General features: G+C 36.1%; 1 protein-coding gene across 3 annotated transcripts in view; it reads left to right on the plus strand.

The window, feature by feature from the left end:
- The window catches only part of LOC121421674 (gamma-aminobutyric acid type B receptor subunit 2-like), a 50,888-nt gene extending 25,897 nt beyond the window's left edge, over window positions 1-24,991 (plus strand). The window contains exons 7-16 of one of the 3 annotated variants that reach the window (XM_041616445.1): window positions 610-843; window positions 5,108-5,171; window positions 6,198-6,284; window positions 8,990-9,146; window positions 11,551-11,683; window positions 12,122-12,238; window positions 16,368-16,493; window positions 17,709-17,854; window positions 22,180-22,372; window positions 24,466-24,991. In XM_041616445.1, the coding sequence (XP_041472379.1) occupies window positions 610-843; window positions 5,108-5,171; window positions 6,198-6,284; window positions 8,990-9,146; window positions 11,551-11,683; window positions 12,122-12,238; window positions 16,368-16,493; window positions 17,709-17,854; window positions 22,180-22,372; window positions 24,466-24,630 (1,422 nt within the window). In that variant the 3' untranslated portion in view covers window positions 24,631-24,991. The remainder of the gene's footprint in view (window positions 1-609; window positions 844-5,107; window positions 5,172-6,197; window positions 6,285-8,989; window positions 9,147-11,550; window positions 11,684-12,121; window positions 12,239-16,367; window positions 16,494-17,708; window positions 17,855-22,179; window positions 22,373-24,465) is intronic. The other 2 variants (XM_041616446.1, XM_041616447.1) reach the window with 2 other exon arrangements.

Genomic DNA, 24,991 nt, shown 5'->3' on the forward strand with positions numbered 1-24,991 from the left:
TGTTTTTGATACCCTTAATGAGTCCACGCGCAGACCGCGTCCTAAACTGAAAACACCCCTTTAAACAGGTTTTTTTTTGGTCACGCGCGTGTACAGCAATATATTTGACTCCCCCCGGGGGGGGGGGGCTCAAGGTGCATATCACCGGCAAAGCTAGTCTGTCGATTCCGGAGCTCACAGGTTTTGGAGGAAATATTTCCTGCCAGTACCAATTTTCCTCACTTGGGTTGAGTGTCGCACAATGAGTGGGTAAGTTTTTTGTGAAGGAAAACACGTAAATGGCTGGGATTCGAATCCACGTCCCCTAGACTGAAAGTCGAGTCTTAACCAATAAGACCACGATCAGCAATAATGAATTTTAAGCAGATATTAACTTAGATCATCCAATGATGTTTAAATATTTTATAAATGTGCAATACTAATGTCTATCAAACAACTTCAATAAAAGAGCATTATTTTCAAATATTGTAATATCCAATTAATTAATTTGGATATTTTCAAATATTGTTATATCGAATTAATTATTTTGGTGTACGTTAGAGAAAGCAACAGTGGTTATTTTTCCTTTTCATTTCACGCTGCTAATTCTTCCAACCCTTGCCAAAGAAGACGGCTGTGTCTTTCCGAGAGGAGATGTCCCGGCACCTGGGGTCTAGGGTCTCGCTCAACAGCCGGGATGTTGCTGCTAATGCCCACGATGGAATATGGGCCATCGGTTTTGGATTGAACTCATCTCGGGCGTACATTGGTAATAAAACCCTCCATGAATACACGTATGAGGACAGAGAAACCACCGATATATTTTACGATCACATTCTGGAATCGCAGTTTTACGGTGTCTCGGTAAGTTATTGCTGCAGTCTCATTTGCGAGTGGAAAAACAGCCGTGTTATTCGAACAATTCGATTCGATATGATTTGATTTACCAATATAAAAACAATACATATAAAAATTACAACAAAGTATAATACATGAAATAACATTGGATAGATCGCCCTACTCAGCTGAGCCACTACAGCACAACTGTTCTGCCGATTGGTCCAGCTAAACTAATAGGGCCTATGTAGCTGGTACAAAAAAACATTAAAACGGCTGTTATCGATTCGCCTTACGGCCGCCGTACGGGAAATGTGATTGCGCCATCATAACTTGTTTCATTTCACCAGGATAAATTATTGAATCCCAGCTAGATTTGTTTTTTCACTTTCCAAAAGGTCTCGGAGAGGATTTTTGTCTCACCTGCAAAGCAGAGTGAGACTATAGGGGCTGCACAGTGGGCCGGGCGAAACAAAAGTGCTCCAAAAGTCATTTTGGGCAATTTCAGATTTTTCATTTATTTTTTCATGCCAACTGAAAGACAGCACCTAGAAGAATACTTTAGCAAAATATTTCATCCAGGAATGTGCATAAAGGTTGTTAATTTCCTACCTCAAATCGTAAAATGTGATATTTGGCAAAATGGCGCGTACATGACAACCTAGTTGAAAAACAGGCCATTTCACATGAGGTTTTTCATGTAGGAATCTAAAATGGCTCCCACATAATTCTGATATGTTTTATTTTCGTGTAAAATTGTTTAAAGTAGATAAAAGACACATTTCAGATGATTAATAGGATGATTATTCCTCGAAATAGGCTGATAATCCAAGATTTTTTTTTGCATTTACACTAGAAACTTTGGATTTTCGTCTAAATTCTATCAACATCATTTTCCCCCGATGTCTAGGCTTTAAGTTGATACCAAATAAAGCTGCCCGTTTTTATCAGGAGTATTCCCCAAAACAGGTAGTCCATAGTTGATGCAGGGTTGTATTGAAAATTTATAAATAGTGTTCAATAAAGAAGTACATAAAGACTTTCTTAATTTTCAGAGGGAACGGATGTTGAATCCAATGGATTTGCATAAGATATTGACGTGAATGTCCCATTTACGATTTTTATGTATTACAACACCTAAATAACATATTGACTTAACTTGCTCAATTTCAGTCCCATCAATAAACATCTTCATTACTTCATGAGAGCGTGTTTTCTTTTTAAAAGATGCATTTTGTTTTGTCGAAATTTACCTTTAATGGTTAAGCTTATCAGCTACACCAGTCATCAAGGGTATATATGATCGCAACTTAGATGTTTTTGTCTCAACATCTTTTCCGGTTTCAAATATAATAACATCATCAGCATAAATTGCTATAACATCTGACTTAATTAATTTCGAGATATCATTTATAAACGACGAGAATAGCGTGGGAGCAAGAACGACCCCTTGAGGTACCCCTAAAGAAAGTTTCTTTTTGCAGAAGGCTTTCCTTGTGAAAAAACACGATTTCTATTTTAAGGTAACTTGTAAACCACTTAGCATATTTCCTACTTTTATTGTTGAATCAAAGAGTAGAATAGAATTGTACAATAAATCAGTTAGCATTGGATTTTCCTTTCTTGACAAGCACATAGAGATAATATGTGTTAAAGTGATTGGTAACATTGGTTTGACTTTTAAAAAATCTGAGCTAGAAGGTCACACTTGTCACCTGTGTCTGTGATATATGTTACAAAAATGAAGCCCAGAAAAAATTGCGGTCGAAAATAATTATTTAGTGCTTCAAATATTGGAATATAAAGTGACCGGAAACACCATCTTAATTTCATCCCATACACTTATGTGCATTATTTAGGCGTCTACAAGATGCCTATTTACAAAATCGGTGTTTACCTTGTAGTTTTAGCTGTTCATTCTCAATAATGGTTGTTTTCAGGGTTTATTACTTCTAATACATGCACTTGTACACATGTTTCATCTTGGTTTGAGAATTTTTTAATCGGCTGCTCACAAAGTTAAACAATACCTTTAAGAAGAACACGATTCCACTGAAAGTGCGACTTGCAGTATCACGAGGGGAAAATATCTTTGAATATTTTATTTCTAATAGAATGCACTCATAATTAATTCTGTTACGTTGGTTAAAACCGCCATCATTATGACATTCAATATTGAATAGGATACGACAGCATTCTGATGAAACAAGCATTACTGAGACATATTATAAAAGGATGCTCCGATCGTCATTAATGAGCAAGCTAAAAGAGGAAGCTATTGAATGTTCTCATATAAAACCTATTCCCTTTACATCCATTTCTCTCCCCTCTCCCACACTCCACCACTACCCCATCTACACTTATACAAATCACACAACACACATACACACAAACACTCACCCATAGTCCTTACACACACCCACGCACACACACACACACACACACACACACACACTCTCTCTCTCAGCATCGCAGCCACGTATCAATTATCGCGAGATATTATTAAATACAATCGCATCAAACGTCTGATCATTTAAATCGGAACATATCTGTCGTTTATGATTAGATCATTTAATTATTTCGGACTGTGAAAGGAAAATAACCAACGCATCGTTTTTTCATTGAGTGATTCATATAACAGAATAAAGTTTAGTAAGAAAATAATGATAGTCATCATCATATGATTAGTAACAACAACAATAATAACAACCTGGCTTCATAAGGCGCATAAAAATTAATACACCTATGAAAAATATTATAATGAAACTCTTGTAACAAATTTTTGTCAGGCGCTAAGAAACTGTTGGTATTAATATCAATAGTTTTTGAGCGATGACGACCTTTATGAAGCGTGTAAACGCGTTATGTATATCATCATCATCACCACCATTATTTATACTATTATTAATCTATCATGATCATTATCATCTTCATTATTATCAGTATTATTATCATTCATTATTAGTTTTATCATTATTAGTATGCAATTCAATCCATTTATTAATTTCGTTTAACTATAATTTAAAGAAACATTTAATGTGATATTCGTTTTCTTACATATTAAAGGGGAATGAAACCTTTGGAACAAATAGGCTTGTGTAGAAACAGAAAAATCAAAGAATAAGAATAAAGAAAGTTTGAGAAAAGTCGGACAAATAGTGAGAAAGTTATGAGCATTTGAATATTGCAATCACTAATGCTATGGAGATCCTCACATTGGCAATGCGACAAGGATGTGTGATGTCACCGATGAACAACTTTCCCTTTGATGGACTATAAAATACCCTCAAAATGTTTCTTTTTGCTTTTTCTTGTGATGATGCAAACTCTTTATCCATGATGTATTCTTAAAAAATATGTATTACATGCCCTCATGTAGAAAGAACAGTATGATTTATGGATAAATGTGATAAAAGAGGCAATTCAAGTGAAATATATACTAAAGCAATGGGGAGAGTTGTTCACAAGGGACATCACACTTCTTTGTCGCATTGCCAATTTGCTATCTCCATAGCATTAGTTATCGCAATATTCAAATTCTCATAACTTTCTCATTATTTGTCCGATTTTTCTCAAACTTTCATTGTTCTGTTTCTTTGATTTTTCTGTTTTCACACAAGCTATCTTGTTCCAATGGTTTCATTCTCCTTTAATATAATATGCAAAGAAATTGCAAATTTATACATTCAATCAAATCAATATTATTATACAAGCAGCAGGGCTAGTCGAGTGCATGCTCCTTTTTAAACATATTCTTAAAGACAGTATAGACCAAAACATCAGGATGACGACATAAGCATTAACTAGTTGAATGTGTATTAAAAAAGGGGAAAAGACCAAATGAGGAATAGAGAGAGAGAGAGAGATGAAAAGTTTTACCGTTCAGACCACAGCACTCACAACGAATCTCATTTATCATGCTTATCAAAAAGACAACTAAGGGCCTACACAAATGTAAGTAAGGCTACTTCAATTCTACATGTATATAAAAAATATGAATGTAAATTGAGTGATATTATTATCAACATTATTTTTTTTATGTTGCTATTATTATCATGATCATCATTATATGTATCAAATAAAGAGAACAAAGTTACTAAACCTACACGTTAATACCTCTGTCACATTTCCTTCAGCGAAAACAGCCGTTTATTCATTTCTTTTGTTTTGAGAACTTCATAGCTGTTATAAAAACGGCTGTTTTCGACTCGCCGTACGGTCGCCGTAGAACAAATGTGACTGAGGTATTATATAAATTTTACAATAATAGTATTTATTTGTGCACCTATAGGGCCCAGTAGGATTTCAGGAAGACGGGGACAGGACTGGTGTGTTCATCATTGAACAAATAAGAGGTAAATATATTATATGAAAAATTTATTCATATCAACCTTATGCATTGACGCCATTGCGACGCCATTTTAAAACCTGAAGCCACTGCATGCATTCGTTGGTGATCCGCAGCTGACGCATCTCTGACGACTCTGTTTACGCGTATTCCTATATCCTTTTAGGGAGGGCGCTATGAGATTATGACGTCATACGCGTATAGTCTATTGAACTTTTATGACAGTTAGAAATGTGGAAGGGAACATTTCTATCCTGATCCTCTTTGATATCGTAATCCTGACTTGGTTCGGAACCCAAAACCCCTTTCACGACGAACGGAAATGACAACGAAATAGATGTCTTAATGATGTCTTGTGTTGGTGCATGCAAATGATTGTCTTTTCGAAATACGTATACGACATCGAAAAATCCATATATGACTTGTCAATTTGTCGATTTCTAGACGTCCAAAAGACTTTACAAAGTCGCCATTTAATGACCAACAAACCGCAAACAGATTTTTATGACCTCTAACATATACGAACACACCGACATTATTACAACGTTCTTTCAACGATTTCTGCAAGACGTCACAAAGACGCCATGACGTCGTTATCAAGTAAACTTTAAGACATAAATTGATTAGTACGTAAAATAGACGTACACTACGACCAGAGTACGACGTCATTTAACCACTTCTTGACAATTTGACATTCAAAACGCGTCATCAAATCTTCATTTAGTGACTTTTTTAGGACGTGAAATATGGATTACTACACGACGTAAATTAGAGGTCAACCACGACATGAGTACGACGTTACTTTCACTTCTTTCTGCTAAACGTCGAAAAAAGACTCCACCAAGTCGCCATTCAGTGAGCTAAAAGACGTATTAAAATGTATTGTGATACGACGTAAAACAGGCATGAACCACGACGTTAATGCGACCTAACTTTAAATTCTGCTTAATATCTATAAAAAAGGTCATCTGGCATATTTATAGACTGATTCGTAATCATCTATTTCTAATCATATAATTAATAATTATAACAGATGGAGCGCGTGTCGTAATAGGAACCCTACAGCAAGGTGGAGTTATTCAATGGCTTTTACCGACCGGGGAAATATGGGAGAGGACTAGTAAGTCTTGATTTCATTTCCATTTTATTTCTATTTCATTTCGATTCCATTTCCATTTCATTTTTAATTTCGATTTAATTTTTTATTTTTATTTGAAGTTCAATTTCAAATTTTTAATTTCGATTTAGATTTTTATTTTTTATTTGAAGTTCCATTTCAAATATTTCACTTTCAAATATTTCAAGTCAAATTTCAATTTTTATTTTCAAGTTCAATTTCAATTTTGATTTCAATTGCAATTTTGTTTTAATTTCAATTTCTATATCAATCCAAATAAACATTTCAATCACGTACACGTATACAATAATTGTCTATCAGCAGCGTTCTAATAAATCGTCTGTGTATGTTCAAAATACCAGTGCAGAGGGCAGAACAATGTAGATCCATTTCTTGCCCATGGTTGGGATTCGACCCCATGACCATCTGTTACAAAGTCCAAAGCATACTATACTAGCCAACAACGCATCGCTTCAATTTTACTCCCACGCATTAACATTTTCTGTCATCATTTTTTATCATAGGTATACGACCATTTCCATGATTTTACGTTTCACATCATGTCATTTTCATTAGAGATTATTAGCATTGGTATCAGAACGCTTACAAGACAATAGAAAATACATTGTCATTTGCCCTTCATAATAAAGACCAATCATGAAGCCTTCATCGAAAATCAGTCAGCCAAAACAGCAGTTTCGTCCTCGGGACCGCTTCGTCAACATTTTTCTGTCCGACAAGTTGTCAGATCTGCTTTTTTCGGCAAGACCCTCCGTTTTACTTTCAAATACAAATGTCATATTAGGTTTTTTTTATTTGTTGAATTGTGTTCCTTAAGTCTAAGACTATGTTACATATATTTTCTTATGTTTTGCAGTATTTTAGACCTTGTCATGTTATATTTATCATTCTTATGTTGTGAAACGGAAATCAATGAAATCAAATCAAATCAAATCTGACACTATTCCATGATCTGATTGGCTGACAGGTAACTGTCGGATAAAAGGGACCTGTATGATAAAACGTCCGACAAGTCCTTTCATGAAACGCTCTCCTATGGAGGGCGAAGTGCTCCAGAACACCCCCCCCCAAACCCATGATCAGGGGTTTTTACTTTGCCACAGCAATAATAAAATCCCTGATCATGGCTTTCAATCTGCACGTGCAAAAGTTTCCCCTGTGTGAGCAGTGAGAAACTACTGATCAGTGATTCATAAAGCTATTCATAAGTTAAGAGCGACTATAAGAACGACTGGTGATCCTTTCTTACGCGCTAAACAATCTCCGACGAATATATCAATTACCACAAGAAAGGATCACCAGTCGTTCTTAAAGTCGCTCTTAAAATAAGGGGAAGTTCACCCTGAAGAAAACTTTGTTGTAAAAATAGCAGAAAAAATATTAAAAAATATTGGTGAAGGTTTGAGGAAAATCCGTTAAAGAGTAAGAAAGTTATTAGAGTTCAAAGCTTTGGATTTGTGACGTCATGAACGAGCAGCTGTCCCATGTGTTATGTAATTTATGAAATGCATAAATTTCAAATTTTGTATGGTTCCTGATGACTTAATTTTGTTTTCTTTTCATGATCGGGTGTGAAATGATTTGTCCATTGATATACAAAAGTAACAGTAAAAACCATTTTCAATTTTCTGAGAAAATGACATTTCATTGATTTTTTACCATTCGCAATGTAGGAATGCTGCTCGCATATGACGTCACAAATCAAATAATTGAAATTCTAATAACTTTTTAATTATTTGATGAATTTAACTCAAACCTTCGGCAATATTTTTTATTATTTTTTCTACTATTTTTACAATAAACTTTTTGTCAGGGTGAACTTCCCCTTTAAAATACGAACAGCTTTATGAAACACCCACCACATTTTTTTTTCAAGTTACCCTTGCACGTGAGGTAGTTTCTTTCCGCAACTAAACTGCTAATTAGGGGTTTTACTCAACACGTGAGGCAGTTCTCCCTGCTCATGCAGAGCAAAATCCCCGGATAATGCACGTGCAGAGAGGTTAGAAACCCCCTGATCAGGGGTTGGGGGTTATTTTTGGAACACTTCGCTCTCCATACTCAAAAAGACTCTGGACATACGACATATAATTGCAATTTTTCGCCAGCTCCGATAATTAGGACGGAACCGCTATTCCGGTTAACCAATTTTGGCAGGAAGTGCATTCGACAATATATTTTATGTTCTTGATAGAGTTCTGGATCGCGGTGCAAAGACTTTCAATTCTATTTTTCATTCATCTTTGTCACGCAAAATAAGAGACAATTTATATGGTATTAATGTGCCTCTATAAGAAGTGATTATTATCATTATTATATATTATTATTATTGCTATTATTAATATTAATATTCTTATCATTATTGGTTATCATTGGGGATTAGATCTGACTTCCGTAATACTCATTATATCATAATTCTGTGTGCGCAATAAAAGAATCGTTACTGTTGTTTATTATCATTATCATTATTATTACTATTTTCATCATCATTATTATAATCATCATTATTGGTTATCATTGATGGTTAGATCTGACATCCGTAATACTCATTATGTCGTAATGTTATATGCGCAATAAAATGATCGTTTATTATTATTTTTTATTGTCATTATTAATCTTATTTTCATTACTTTTGTTATTACTATAACTATTATTATCTTTATTATTATTATTATCTTTTTTCCTAGACGGTCGACCACCTTTCGATGAGGACCGCACTCACGAGGTCCTGGTCGTCCAGTCCATCTCGAAGGTTACAGTGGTGATCATGGGTGTCCTGGCTGCATTGGGCGTTTCGTTAGCAGTCTTCTTCTTAATCTTCAACATTAAAAATAGGAAAAAGAGGTAACGGTAATACGCATTTACATTGGAAATAAACTGGAAAGTTTGCCGGGAGGGCTAGAGAGGAAGAGATAGAAAGAGAGAGGAGAAACAAAGGAAAGGGAGAGAGAGGGAGATCCGAATGAGAGAAGCAACAAAAGACTGGTGAAATTTTATGTAGCTTTTTTAAAATGTGAAATCTGTTGAAAAACACATTATATGACAAGAGAATGTCAACGAAAGGAATAAACAGGAAAATGGGTAAGAAATGCGCATTTACAAAAGAAATAAATTGGAAAGTTGGGTGGCGAGAGAGAGAGAGAGAGAAAGAGGGGGAGAGAAACAAAAAAGATTGGCCTAATATAATGTTGTTGTTAATTTTTTAGATAAAATCGATTGAAAAACAAATTATGACAAGTCGAGAAAGGGAGAGAAAGAAAGGAGAGAAGCAACGAAAGACCGGTGACATATTATGTAGCATTTTTTCATATGAAATCTATTGAAAAACACAAATTATGACAACACGAGTACGTCAAAAAAAGATCATTTTGACAGTATTTCTCTCATTTGTAAACTCTATTTCAATTCACATAATAAGGTAGAACCTAATCGCACTAGGAGAAAAGATTCAACAAAAGTCTATTATTTTATTTATTCATAGATTTTTCTGTGATAAAACTCAACCTCATCGGCAAAAAGGGAATAATAGCTAAGAGATGAACTTTTTCGGAAGAAGTTTGAACATTATAAGTATATTATTTCAGTTATTTATAGATTTTTTGCGACCAAAAATCTAAACCTCATCAGTAAAACCAAGAGCAGAGCGGAAATGAGCAGACGGGCATACAGGCCATTGACATTTTTATTTACATAATCCAATTTCTATCAAAAAATTTATTAGACACCGGCGCGCCGGTTATTAAACAAGTAGAGTAGTAATGACAAGAAATTCAGTTCAGTTCAGTTTATTTCACTTCCATTTTCTGATAATAAGCATATAACAAAGCTATATATACAGTATGAATGTACATTACAGAATAAGCGTCATAAGAATACTTCAATAATTAATTAACAAATTCGTCGGAAATAGTCGGAGTATATATAATTCTTTTTGTTCCAGTCACATTTTGATGAGGGACTTATTAAAAAGCGAAGCTTGTAATGGCAAGTCCCTTGGGATAAATTTATAGTAATCTTAATCGCATGTAATTAAAAGTAAAGTAGGACAATCTAGGCCATATATGAAGAACGGCAAAATAGGTTTGAATAACAAGGAAAGGGGGGGCAGTGACTACATAAATTAGGAGGGAGAAGGGAATATTAAAAACTGGGGGGGGGGGCGGTTATGTGTCCAGCAGAAAAGGTAGTTCATATGTGTTATACATTGTACTCATTAAGGTATGAAAGTTTTAATTGAAGAGAAAATGAAAATAAATTACATAGTGGCGGTCTTTCGCATTAGGGAGGAATGAGATGAGAGTGAGTAAAGGCGAGAGGGATCATAAAAAGGAGAATGTGGATAATCACAAAGCTAAGGAATAGATGGCATGTGGAATCTAGCCATTTACTCGAAATGGCATGAGCCGGCCTACGATATGTTATATTATGAATGTTTTGCTAAATGAAGAGTTTGGTTGCAAAAAGGGTTAGGTCCACTTTGGACCATTCCGAGAAAAACCATGTTTTTTTTATTTTCACTTATTGCAATATTCTTATGAGAAACTAAATTGTCATGATGTACTACCCTATCATGTGAACATAAAATTTGGTCTTTAAAAAAAGAAATCTACCTGTCTTCAATTTTTTTCTATATCGCTCTGGTGTTTTTTCTTTGCCTCTTTTATTCACGTTTTTATGTGAATTTCAAATTTTCTTTGGTATCATCAGAACTTTTGAGACAGAAAACAATAAATTAATGAAAATTGACCTAACAACTTTTTGACCTAACAACCTTTGACAACTGAGCTCTTCACTTCAGAAGAGTTTGGTTGCGAAGGGGGTTAGGTCCACTCCAAGAAAATATTTTTTTTAATTCTCCCATATTGCAATATTCTTATGCGAAATTAATTTTTCATGACACCCTACCACTGGAGCATAAAATTTGGTATAAATGAAATCTACCTGCCTTCATATATAAAAAAAAAAATCTGTGTGGACCTTACCCCTTTTGCAACCAAACTAAAATGGACCTAACCCCTTTTGAGTTCACTTTTCAATTGGTATTTCAACATTTCTATGGTCATCTTATAGAGCGACTAAACATCTATACATTGAGACAAAACATCTTATTTGATGAAAAATGGACCTAACCCCTTTTACAAGTGAGCTGTTCAAATATAGTTCGAATTAGAAAATAGTGATAAACGAATGAAGCTTTGGATCTACAAAGCATATTAATTACCATCTGATCTGTTACGTTTCTTTTCAGGTATATAAAGATGTCCAGTCCAAATCTCAACAATCTTATCATCAGCGGCATATGCTTAGCCTATGTCTGTGTCGTGTTACTAGGTATTGATATCGGGATACTAACACCTCGAAATCAGTACATAATTTGCGGGGTAAGTTTCACTCAACGAAGCACCAGTAGCGTACCTCAACCCCCCCCCCTAAGAATTCAAACTCCCCTAATAAAAAATCCATACGAAACGACCTTCAATTTTAAGGAGGTTTTTTTTTTTTTTTTGGGGGGGGGGTTCGATACGAAATGGCCTAAAATTGGTGGTGAAGAACTTTTTTGGTTGTCAAAAAATTTTCATTTAGCTTGAAACCACCCCTTTGAGACGTACATTTCTCTCCAACACAGACTGCTAGTTACAAGTAATCCTTAATATAAATATTAACAACTTGATTTATATAGCGTTTTTTCCAGAGGATACAAAGCGCCGTTAATGGTACAAAATGAAGGTTTACATTTATACAGATGTAATTTGATATGCAATAATTATTAATGTTATTATTGAAAAGTCTAAAAAAATAATCATTATCTTTTTTATCAGGCTCGAGTGTGGCTCATCTCTTTTGCTTTTACTGTAGCGTTTGGAGCAATGTTCACCAAGATGTGGAGAGTCTATAGTATTGTTATTAATAAACGCACGATGAGGAAGGTAAACAATGTAAGCAGGTCCATATCTATGTACTTTTTGATCAATAATAAAAATAAATAAATATTAGCATTCATATAGCGCGATATCAATGTACGACAGCTCAAACCGCTTTATATTTATTATTACCCGGTTACTGGATTCGTAGATTAGTCTTCGGACTTTTAAATACATGTAGAGGGTCGTGGGTTCAAATCCCAGCCATGGCGTGATATCAATCAGCAAGGAATTTATCCACAGTGTGCTGCACTCGACCCAGGTGAGGTAAATGGGTACCGGCAGGAAGTAATTCCTCTAAAAGCTGTGTGCACCTGAATAGATAGCCTAGCTTAGCCGGGTGATAATAATAGCAGGGCCCGCTGGGAGAACAGTTTTCGGAACTGAAGAGACTACCCTGGGTAAATACACCGTTATTATTAGTATCATTATTATTATTATAGCTTTCACTATGAAGATTTCACTCTAACTGTGGAACGTCCTTAAAATGTCAAGTTTTCAGGTCTTAATATCAACAAATTCCCTGCTCTCATTAGGCCTATTAGATTAATGTATAAGATAATAAAGTTATCATTCCTAGTAATTGAATTTTCCCCTTTTCTGATCGGAATACTATCAATTTTCTTCTCGCCCTTAGGAAGAAGTCATTATTTTCATGTGATGACAAAATATAGAATGTCAAGGTCGTATAGGCTATAGGTAAAAATAATGAGAATAAAAAATAACCAATGAACAACATTACGAAATTGGGCGTCACGGTCGTGGTAATGACTCTTGTCTTTCAATCTGGGGGAAGTTGGTTCAAATCCCAGCCATGGCGTGTTTTCCTTCAGCAAGAAATTTACTCGCATTGTGCTGCACTCAACCCAGTACGACGGGATTCCTCAAATGCCAGAGCGCCTGTATGCAGCATGGCTACATAGCCTGGGTACCAATAACATTATTGTAATGGGTAGTTAAATATACATGAAGAACTTGTGTAATATAAATGTAAAATTATTGTTATTATTATTATCATTATGGATCGCATTTGCAGAAATCGTAAGAGAGTGACAATAATGATCTGGCTATATATTTAAAACTTATAAATTTTTTTCAATTACTATTTTATTGACCACCGAATGGTTATCAGTTCTTTCAAGATATCTTTCTACCAATATAATAAATTTCAGATAATGCTTGTACAAATTGTTGAGTAATTATAACAAATCACGCAGATGACAATTAATGAACAACGATGGATAAGCATTTGCAGAAATCGTAATAGTGAGATCATAATGATCGTATTGAATATTCAGAACTTAGATTATACACAAACCATGCAACATAATAAAAATGAGAAAGCTTTGGGAAAGGAAACGGCTTACGAAAGACAAACATCTCAAAATTTAGCAATTATTATAATTTTTAGGTCTTGATGGTAATTAGGACTACTGAACACTGACTTGCCTTTTGTTTATCTAATTTTTCATTGTTTTGTTTTGAAAGAAGGACACGACGTCTGTATTCAAAAGAAGCACAATTGATGTTTAGAGCATGTCCCGGCTTACTTGCTTATATAGCGCTTAATACTTACTTTGTCAGAAGTCTCTAAGCGCTCTACAGCATATGCAGCATAATTACCCTGGCTTTAGCAGTGCAGCTGTTACGCGCGCTGCGTTTCAAGGAATAAATTCCTGCCAGGTACCCATTTACCTCACCTGGGTTGATATGATACCAATTATCAAAGCGCGGTTGAGAATATGCACGTAGTAACCGCGCTACATAAATGGACATATTATTATTATTATTCTTTTGTCAAGAAAACAAAGCATACTGTTTTAATTGAACTTTATTATACGTCGTGTTACTATGCTTAATCCATGAGTTAGACGAATCCATATCAATTTGGGGATGTTACTTGGAAAAGTGAAATGCACAATTTCCTCAACTTCTCTTCCACTCTGAATGAAGTATTTAAGATCTAAAATTATTTTGAATTTTGCAAGATCTTATTCAGATAAAGGATCATATTCAAAAGCCTGTATTGGATGTAACGAACTTTAGTTTTAATTGTGTACCGGGCATAAATCTCAGAGGGCAAGTCCTTCCAAAAATAGTTGAGTGGAATGAAAATAAAAAAATAGTCAAACAATTCAATTAAATCAAAATCATTTATTTCCATATTCAGATTCAAATTGTACAATATAAAAAACGTGATAAAAATACAACCAAGAATTAATTAAGAATGACAAAAATACAAAATATACAAAAAATAACCAAAGAAGCAGAACATAATATGTCATCTGGATACGGAGGAATTGCCAAAAAGCCAAAGACGCTTATCGAGGGCAATCCCAGAATAAGAGTAAAAAGATACATTCATATTATGAGAAACAGGGAGTGCGAGACAGACAGACAGAAATTAGAGAGAGGGGGATTGGAAAGAGAGATAGGGAAAAAATGAGAATAGAGAACTAACATGAAAAAAGAACATTACGAAGAAAAAATAAATATACATGCTTAAGTATAAGTTGTGGCCCAGTGGATTAGTCTTCGGACTTTGAAACAGAGGGTCGTGGGTTCGAATCCCAGCCATGGCGTAATTTCCTTCAGCAAGAAATTTATCCACATTGTGCTGCACTCGACCCAGGTGAGGTGAATGGGTACCCGGTAGGATTTTTCCTTGAACGCTTTAGCGCCTATTAATATGGCGGCTCAGCTACAGCTGGGGTAATAATATGATACCGATTATCAAAGCGCAGTAGAGTATATGCACATAGTTGCTGCGCCATATAAATGGACCTATTATTATTATTATATTAAAAATCTACACGCAGTATATATGCCATGTATTTACGTTTGAATGTTGACAAAGTCGGACATAATTTAAGTTCATCTGGAATGTTATTCCAGGATTTAGAGCCAATGAAAGCAATGGTAGCTTATGAGAAATTAAGTTTTAAGAAAGGATGATAGTGAAAATCAAAATCGGATGTAGAACAAGAAATTTTTGGAGTTTCTCTTTATTTCGCAAAACAGTAGAATTTACATCCATTGGTATGCACAAGAGGAGACCGATGACGTCACCCACTCACTATTACTTTTGTATTTTTATTATATGAAAAATGAAAATAATTTTCTCATTGTCATTTGAAAAAAAAGTTTTATTCCTCTTTGACGTGTAGAATTGCAATTGTTCTAACATTTTTTTGGTTCAGTAAAGTTGATCCTTATTGTCACATATGAACATTGAAATATTGTATAATATAAGGGACCCTTTCATTTGCATGCCACTGAGTTGTGCATCTAACGGCTTTGTGAAAAACAGGCGAAACTTTAAAATTTTCTTATTTTACATCCGATTGGATGAAATGTTCAGCGTTAGACTTGTTTAATCTTTCTCTTTTGATTTAAATCAGATTTTTTCTGGTGTGGGCTTGGCATTGAAATAATACCAGGGGCCTCTGAAACGGGGGTGTGTGTGGGGGGCTGTGGGGCCTTAGCTCTCGCACACTTTTTTTCCAAAACCGTGTAAAAATACGAAACAATTATCATCTGGGATTTTTGCCTGGTCAGCACCCCCCCCCCCCCACTTTCAAAACCGTTCCGCGGCCCCTGAATACTGCGTATTTGTATTTTTCATAAGAAAACACTAGTATACCATCCTCGAGAAAGTTTATTCAATTCATAATTCTTTTCTTCTATAATACTTTTTTTTCGAGTAAATCAAGCAAAATCAAACGATTTTGTGTGTGTGTGTGAGTTAGTAAGTCTGACATGGATTTCGGCCGGTTTTTCATGTTTTCGGGCATTTTAAGGTGAAAATTCAGGATACAAATTACACAAACTTGACGAACAGATGACTTTTGCAGTAATATCCCATGTTTAACTCAATTTAACCAGGAGATGGGCGTGGTTAGATGTTACATCCATAATACTCGTTATATCATAATGTTATATGCACAATAAAGCAATTTTCTATCATTATTATTTTTTATCATAATCATTATTATTATTAAATTATCGTCGTTATCATTATTGTTATAATCATCATTACTACCATTATTCTTATTATCAGAACTATGATTTTACTATCGTTAAAATCGTTATTTTTTATTACTTTTATAAAATGTATTCTAATTTGTTTTCTATACTTTTTGAGGTGATAAAGGATCGTCATCTAATTGCCATCATCCTCGTGCTTCTCCTCATCGACATCATCATCCTCGTCACCAAGGAGATCGTTGATCCTTACCGCGTGGTTAATGAACTCATCGAACAACCTAGGGTATATATAAAACGAAGATACAGAAACCAGTTGCAAAAATAGACAAGTTTATTTCCAATCACAATATCAAAATGTTCAGAATACTGAATTCATTATCCTAAGCAAAATTTTTTATGTCATCAGTTTGACGAGAAGCTAATTCCCCGTAATTACTGTTGATATTAAGGAGTTTTGTAAATATAAAGCATTTCCGGCGCCGGCAACACGGGTCGTGTGGTCCAGTGGTTAGAGCATTGGACTCATAATCGCAAGGTTGTGAGTTCGAAACCCAACTTTACCATTGTCTTCACTTTGATAAAAAGGCCCAAGAGTGATATCTGTCGTCTATTACGTCAGCCACTATGACTGATTAACCTAGACGTTAAACGTTTCCAAGGTAATTAGTTATATACTAGCTTGGTGTTTACCAGCAAAAATGCTGTCCTGCCGAGTTCCTACGGGAGTTACCACAAACAGAAACATGTTCAGGATTCCCTCAGTCATGGAAAATTCTGGAAATATTTATGGTCATGGAAAGTCAGGGAAAAGTCAGGGAATTGCATTTACTTCTTGGCTATATGGCAGCTCTCCAGTTTGTCGTGTCTCGCAACCCTCATACTCTGTGATCATGCTCTGCTATTATAATTGGTGTTCATGATTTCCATTTTTCCCAGTTTTGTGACAAATCAATTTCTACATAACTCCCGGGAAGTCATGGAAGCAGCAATTTAGTCATGGATAAATCATGGAATGTGGTTTTCAAATTTCTTTGGGGACCCTGATGTTCCATGTTGTCCCGCCCTTTTCTCCTCTCTTTTCCCCTTGCTCCTTGAAGCACAGCCAGGCCCCTTCATACAAAGAGTTACGATTGATCCAATCAATCGTAACTTTATGGAAATCCATCAGTGTCATAAGTTTTCATACAGGAAATTTTCAAAATGTCTCTTTTAAACAAAGGAGAACACACCAAATTGTCAAGAAATCAATGAATTTATGGATATACATTCATATCTAGACTTTTATATGTTGACCTTAACAATAATGATAATAATAACAATATTCAGTTCTTTTTATAGCGCATTACACATATAGCAACGCATGTCCCTACACTTTGCTGGCTTTCCATAGTTGCGATTGATTGGATCAATCGCCAAGGTGTGCATATTTATGTCCATGATGTCAGTCATTCAAAATAAAAACTCATACATATTTCTTATATCTTGATTATTTTTGTAGACGCAGGAAGATCGTGCAAATTTTGTACAGTACATCCACGTTTACCGTCGCTGTTCTACCAAGTATAATACAGTTTGGACCGTCATCCTTACAGTCTATAAGTCATTTCTCATGATATTTGGTGCCTTCTTATCATTTCAGACAAGGTATATTATCATTGATAAGTATACATAAATTCTGAATGTCAACCCTAATTTCACAAGTTTAGCCGATTGACCAGAGTAAATAATAATACCAGCATGTTTAATCGGGCATATCACTGCAAAATGCGTCCCTATGCGCTCAATTTTATATTATCTGTTCGGCCTTAGCCCACCTATCGCCTATAGCGCGGGGGTATTTCAAGTAAAATTGTCCATTATGTTAAGTACAGGAAAGCTCTATCCTTTCGTTTATTTATCTATACACTCCAAATTCCCAGGATTTGAAATAAATCCAGATCGGCTATGAATAGTGACCAGTCAAATTTTGAATTTATTTTCAATCTTAAGGATTAACTTTTAAATCTCAAAAGATTTGAATTAATTTTTGTTAAATTTATATTGAAATCAACAAGGTTTAGATCTAAATCCAATATTCGGCTGGTCATTATTCATAGCAGATCTGGATTTATTTTAAATCTTTGGAATTTAGAGTATATATATATATATATATACAGTGCGTCCCAAAAAAACTATACACTTTTGAAATGGCTGCCAAATAAAAAAATTAGCACTTTGGGGGAAGAGACTTATAGATATGGAAAGCCAATAAAGTCAACTTTCAAATTACACCAAAAAGTTGGAAAATTATTCATGCTTGATTGAGCATTGCCCACTGAAACATAGGGTATGCAAATTAGGGTGGGCTGGAATTAGCCTTCCAATTTCTTTCAGATTTTTTGTTTGGTACTTGCAAAGTTGAAGGTTATTTGGTGAGTTAAAGATCAGATGTTATCAGTTTGTTGTTTGTGAAAATTTCATACGTTATTAAATTGAAATTTAATGCATGCGTGATCATGAATTCCAATTTTTAGTGCAGCTTTATCATGTGGATCATGTGGATCTTAACAATGTGTTCATGACAGTCAGGAGAAGAGGGGGTAATATGACTTAGGTAGGTGAAGTAAGTTGATGGGCTTAAGGTCAACAGAACATTTAGCAACCCCTCCCTCCATCTCTACCCCCTCCCCCACTTCTCTCCTCCTGGGAAACTAAGCTTGGCTAGGCTGGGCAGGAATTAGCCATACAGTTTTTTGAGAGGTTAGTCCTTTGGAACTTACAAAGCTAAGGGTGTTCTGCTATTCATGAGTGAGATAAGTTTGGTTTTAATAGGCAAATTTCATGAATTACTAAATTGAAATGTACTGCATGAGTGAACAGGAATTGTAATTTTAGTGTAGCATATTCATCTTGTGGACATCAGAAGCGTGTTCATGAGTGTCAAAGTAATGTGATGGTACATGTACTCGTTACAAGCAAGAGGGCGAGGTATGCTAAGACTTGGTTAAAAGGGCATTCCTCTTTTTGTCCTTTTACAAATTAAAAGTCATAGGTACCCTCCCCTTTTCACCTCCATTTTCCAGCCCCCTCTCTATCTCTCTCTGTCTCATCTCCTGGATTGTAGCCTTTTCAAAACGTAACTGTCAAGTGACTGGTGGCTGATGGTCAGTTTGAATGATTACCAAAAAAAATTAATGATTATGATGATTAATGAAATAATTTATTAGAAAAAAATGAATGCTTTATTGATCACATTGCACATTGAATGAGTTGATTTACTGATAAATTGTTGATTGAATGATTGATAGGAAAAAGTTGATGCCCTAATTCAGAATTAATCATTAAACCAACACTCTGCTCTGGACTTCACGCGTACATAAGAATAGCCATCAGTCTCTCAACAGAAGGGGAGGGTGGGAAAGAGGGGGGGGGGGGCAGGGGCTGAATGTTCTGTTGACCCTTATTTCATCAACCTACTTCTTCCACCTAAGCCCTATCTCACCCCCTATTCTCCCGACTGGCCGACTCCCATGAACACATTGCTGAGATCGCCATTATAAAGTTGAAATGCTGCCCCAAAAGAGATCCAAATGATAAAGCTGAAATGCTGCTCCAAAAGTGTAATTTGTGTTCACTCATGCATAAAAGTTCAATTTAATAACTTAAAAACTTTGCTTAAGCTATCAAAACTGATCAAGGTTGATCATTAATTTATCGCAACGCCCTTAACTTTGCAAGTTCGAAATGATTTGCCTCTCAACAACTGAAATAAATTGGAAGGCTAATTCCAGCCCAACCTAATTTTCATACCCTTTGTTTCAGTGGGCAGTGCTTGCTCAAGCATTAATATTTTTCCAACTTTTTGGTGTCATTTGAAAGTTGACTTCATTGGCTTTCCATATATGAGAGTCTTTTTCCCCAAAGTGCTAGATTTTTTTATTTGGCGGCCATTTCAAAAGTGTATAGTTTTTTTTGGGACGCGCTGTATATTAGGCCTTTATTCATTTTAACAGGAATAAGATGTAATAATTGTATATTGGTGAAATACATATATACATGTAGGAAAGTGTTGCAACTGTCATTTAATGATTTCAAGATGAAATTCATACTTTTGAATATGAAATAATGTAGGGACTGCTGGAAACGAGCTATGATTGTATTTTAACAATTGAGCAATGGTCATAATGGAATTATCATGAACCATAATAATGATAGAAAAAAATAACATTGTTCCAAAATAATAAGCAGTAAATTATTATATGTTATTTTAATACTGACTTACAGTAACCATTTTATCAAGACCACTTATTATCTCCCGGAAATTGACACCGTGAACTGGTTTCGATCAGGATTGTACTACACCCGACCCAGGTGTAGCAAATCGGTACATCGCGTGTATACCCTTCCCTTGACACGCCTGTGCGCTAGTCTGCAGGCACAGACCTTTTGTTTTGCATAGTGCAAATAATGCAGAGTCTGAATTTGAGAGACTAGATTTTATCAGGTACTGTGACTGTTTCACAAGGGGCCACAATGTTTCGAATGTAAACTCAATCCTAGAAATAGGTTCAGGTGAGGCCAGGGGCCTGTTGCATAAAACTTTTCTCCTGAGAAAACTGAAAACTATAAAGGTTAGTCTGATTTCTGCCATTGACTTTAACACAGGGCAAAAAACTCCGGTAAAAACAACCTGAGTTTTCTCTGGTAAAAAGTTTTATGCAACGGGCCCCAGAAGTTTACATACATCCAGGAAATTCAAAGAAAATTTGACACCTGCCATACATCATAAAATTTACTGTATCTTATAAAATATATATGCTATCATGACGAATTTGATATCAAACAAATAAGTATGCCATGTCCCTTTATCACATTGCTTTGTCATCAGGAGCTGAAAAATACTTGAGGTGTCATTTTTCCCCAATAATCTTCATATTTTAGACAAATTAAAAATAAAAACTTGACAAAAACATTTCATATTTGTGCTAATTGCTTCTTAACACAAACATTTCTGATTACACTTTTTTGTTCAGTGGTGACATATCATGATAGAAAATGTAATATAAATCATAGATTTGACAGTTTTATATTTCTATGAAACGATGTTTGAGAACATAATAACAAAAAATAGAATCAATTTGGCACAAACATTAATTTTTTTCTTTAAAAAAAATCACCTGAAATATACTTAATTCCCAGCGGCATTCCAATCATGTGAACGATCTTAATACGCTCTTTCATTTGATAACAAATTCGTCATGGTAGTATTTATATTTCTGAAGATATAATATAAATTTTACGATGTTTGGCAAATGAGCAATGTGCCCGTATTATGAAGTCAGGTTTAACTTAGACCATGGTCTAACTCTGTGCTAAAATTATGGGAAGCCAAAAGTGTCAAAATTTAAGTTGTATGTTTATTATGTTTACTGTGCTCTTTCCTAATTCATCGATGGTGAAGACAATCATCTTGTTATACTTCCTAGACAATTATGAATGATTTGAGAGCCAAATGAGCTGAAATATGATATCTCTACCGTTAGTGATTTATGTAACAATTGGCTATCCATACTTAAACCACAACTTTAAACCTGAGTTTAAGTTAAACCTGCTATCAGAATACGGGCCCATGGGTGTATGTAAACTTTTTGTCTCAACTGTGTATGTGTTCAGTGTCTTATTTGGGTCTGTGCTTGCAGGCTTGATTTAATCTTGAATCATGACACTCTCTAAAGTTGCTTAATTATTGAGATAATCATTATTATACATTGGATTGAATAAGTTACGTTTGATAAATTTTGTTGTAAAACGCACAAAGAATGAGGTATTAATTATTAAGTGCTTAAAAAATCTAACACTGTAATAACAATTATTATTTTTAATATAATCTTTATCATCATCATTATTATTGTTAATATCATCACCGTCATTATCGTCATTACACATTTCGCGTTTGGAATTTGTTAAAACTTTGTTTTCTGTTCATTTAGGACAGTCAGCGTGCCTGGATTAAACGACAGTTACTATGTTGGGTTGTCTATCTATAACGCTTGCCTGTGTTGCGCCGTTGCAGTGCCTCTGTCGCTTTTCAACATTAACTCACTCAATGTGACTTACACAGTGACGTCAGGGTTCATCGTCTTTTGTGCAACAACTATTCTCTGTACACTATTCCTACCGAAGGTAAGGCTCGAAATGATAATTGGGGGGAGACCGGGGGGGGGGGGGGGGTACGTGATCCCACTCGAATTTCGAATTTTGTACAGCTGCAGCTGATGATTAACAATATCATGTAATTGTGTGTGAAATTCTGTGTACGCTTGCTCGCTGCGCTCGCTCCAGACAAGTTACGTCTTTTCTGCCCCTCAATTTGTTGACTCTTTTCGCTACTGGTCTTAATTATGTCCCTGTGATTTGAATCATTTGATAAAAACAGTTGTCATAAGTATGTAAAACGGTGAGAAAAATATCTCGATAACACACCTGCAAATGAACATACGAGGTTGCTAGTATTTGTTAACCCACAACCCGCACTCAAGCAACGTACACACCCTGGTCATTTGCTGACGGACTCACATCAATTAACACACAGTCAAAGCTATATGCTCACATCAGAGAACCCACACTATAGACCCACACCATCTTAATTTGTCTATGACCCACACCCATGAGCTCACATCAACGACCCCGGACATCCACAGCTATGTGCTCATATCAATGAACCTGAACACCCACTCTCATACATAGCTATACAGGCTCACATCAACGAACCCGCACACCCACAGCTATGTGCTCACGTCAACCCACACACCAACAGCTATGTGCTCACATCAACGAACCCGCACACCCACAGATATGTGCTCATATCAACGAACCCACACACCCACAGCTATGTGCTCATATCAACGACCCCACACAACCACAGCTATGTGCTCATATCAACGACCCCACACATCAACAGCTATGTGCTCATATCAACGACCCCACACACCCACAGCTATGTGCTCATATCAACGACCCCACACACCCACAGCTATGTGCTCATGTCAACGAACCCACACACCCACAGCTATGTGCTCATATCAACGACCCCACACACCCACAGCTATGTGCTCATATCAACGACCCCACACACCCACAGCTATGTGCTCATATCAACGACCCCACACACCCACAGCTATGTGCTCATATCAACGACCCCACACACCCACAGCTATGTGCTCATATCAACGACCCCACACACCCACAGCTATGTGCTCATATCAACCCCACACACCCACAGCTATGTGCTCATATCAACGACCCCACACACCCACAGCTATGTGCTCATATCAACGACCCCACACACCCACAGCTATGTGCTCATATCAACGAACCCGCACATCCACTGTCATATATAGCTATACAGGCTCATGTCAACGACCCCACACACCCACAGCTATGTGCTCATATCAACGAACCCGCACATCCACTGTCATATATAGCTATACAGGCTCATGTCAACGACCCCACACACCCACAGCTATGTGCTCATATCAACGACCCCACACACCCACAGCTATGTGCTCATATCAACGACCCCACACACCCACAGCTATGTGCTCATATCAACGACCCCACACACCCACAGCTATGTGCTCATATCAACGACCCCACACACCCACACTTACGGCTATGAGCTCACATCACGGTCCCCACACACCCACAGCTTTGAGCTCACATCAACGAACCCGCACATCTTCTCTCATATACAGTTATACAGGATCACATCAACGACCCCTCACCCCCACAGCTTTGAGCTCACATCAACGAACCCACACACCCACACTCACGGCTATGTGCTCACATCAACGACCCCACACACCCACTCTCATATTTAGCTATATACAGGCTCACATCAACTAACCCACACACCCACACTTACGGCTATGTGCTCACATCACGGACCCCACACACCCACAGCTATGCACTTTCATCAACGAACCCACACATCCACTCTCATATGCACAAAAATCCAACAATGACAAGCTCGGTCACTTCGCTCCCATCTTTAAAATTTTTCCAAAAAGTTTATGCGTGTTCCCCCCCGTCCCCAGTAAAAAAAAATATGCATATGGCTATGTTTTCGATAGTGCCCTTTTTGAAAAAATAAATGTGCCCTTTTTTACCCTGTGGCCCCCCCCCCCACACTTTCAACTTCGCACCGCCGCCCCCTGCTCATATTGCTACTGATCCACATACTTGTATCTTTTTTTTGTATCTATAATATCATTTAGTTTTCCGCCCTCTATCGTCAGCAACACGAAGTGGGCAACATTCAAAGATTCGGCATCAACACGGTGTCTTCGGTTGCTGGAACATCATCGGGAACAAAGGTCAAAATGGTTGGACGAGAACCGACTCAGCTAGATGAACATAACATCATCAACAAGAAGGCCTAGAAATGTCTTTAAAAAAATTGATATGATTGTGAAGAAACCGTCTATCACCTCAACACCAACTGAATGTCAAGACATCATTCCGTGCAAAACTATAAGGAAAATAACGATGATTATGATGAGGAAGAAGAAGATAATGACATGATATGATGAGGATGATGAAGACAAGATGATGATGATGATGATGATGACGATAATGATAGTGATGATAAAGATTTTATCGATGGTGCTGTGCTGAGCTGAAATGATGATAATGAAATGGGAAAATGTACTCATTACGTGTTTGTATGCCGTGATTTAAAGGTCAAGTCCACCTCAGAAAATGTTGATTGGAATCAATATAGAAAAATCAGACAAGCACAAT

The sequence above is a fragment of the Lytechinus variegatus genome, chromosome 9, assembly GCF_018143015.1.
Source record: "Lytechinus variegatus isolate NC3 chromosome 9, Lvar_3.0, whole genome shotgun sequence".
Classification (NCBI taxonomy): Eukaryota; Metazoa; Echinodermata; class Echinoidea; order Temnopleuroida; family Toxopneustidae; genus Lytechinus; species Lytechinus variegatus.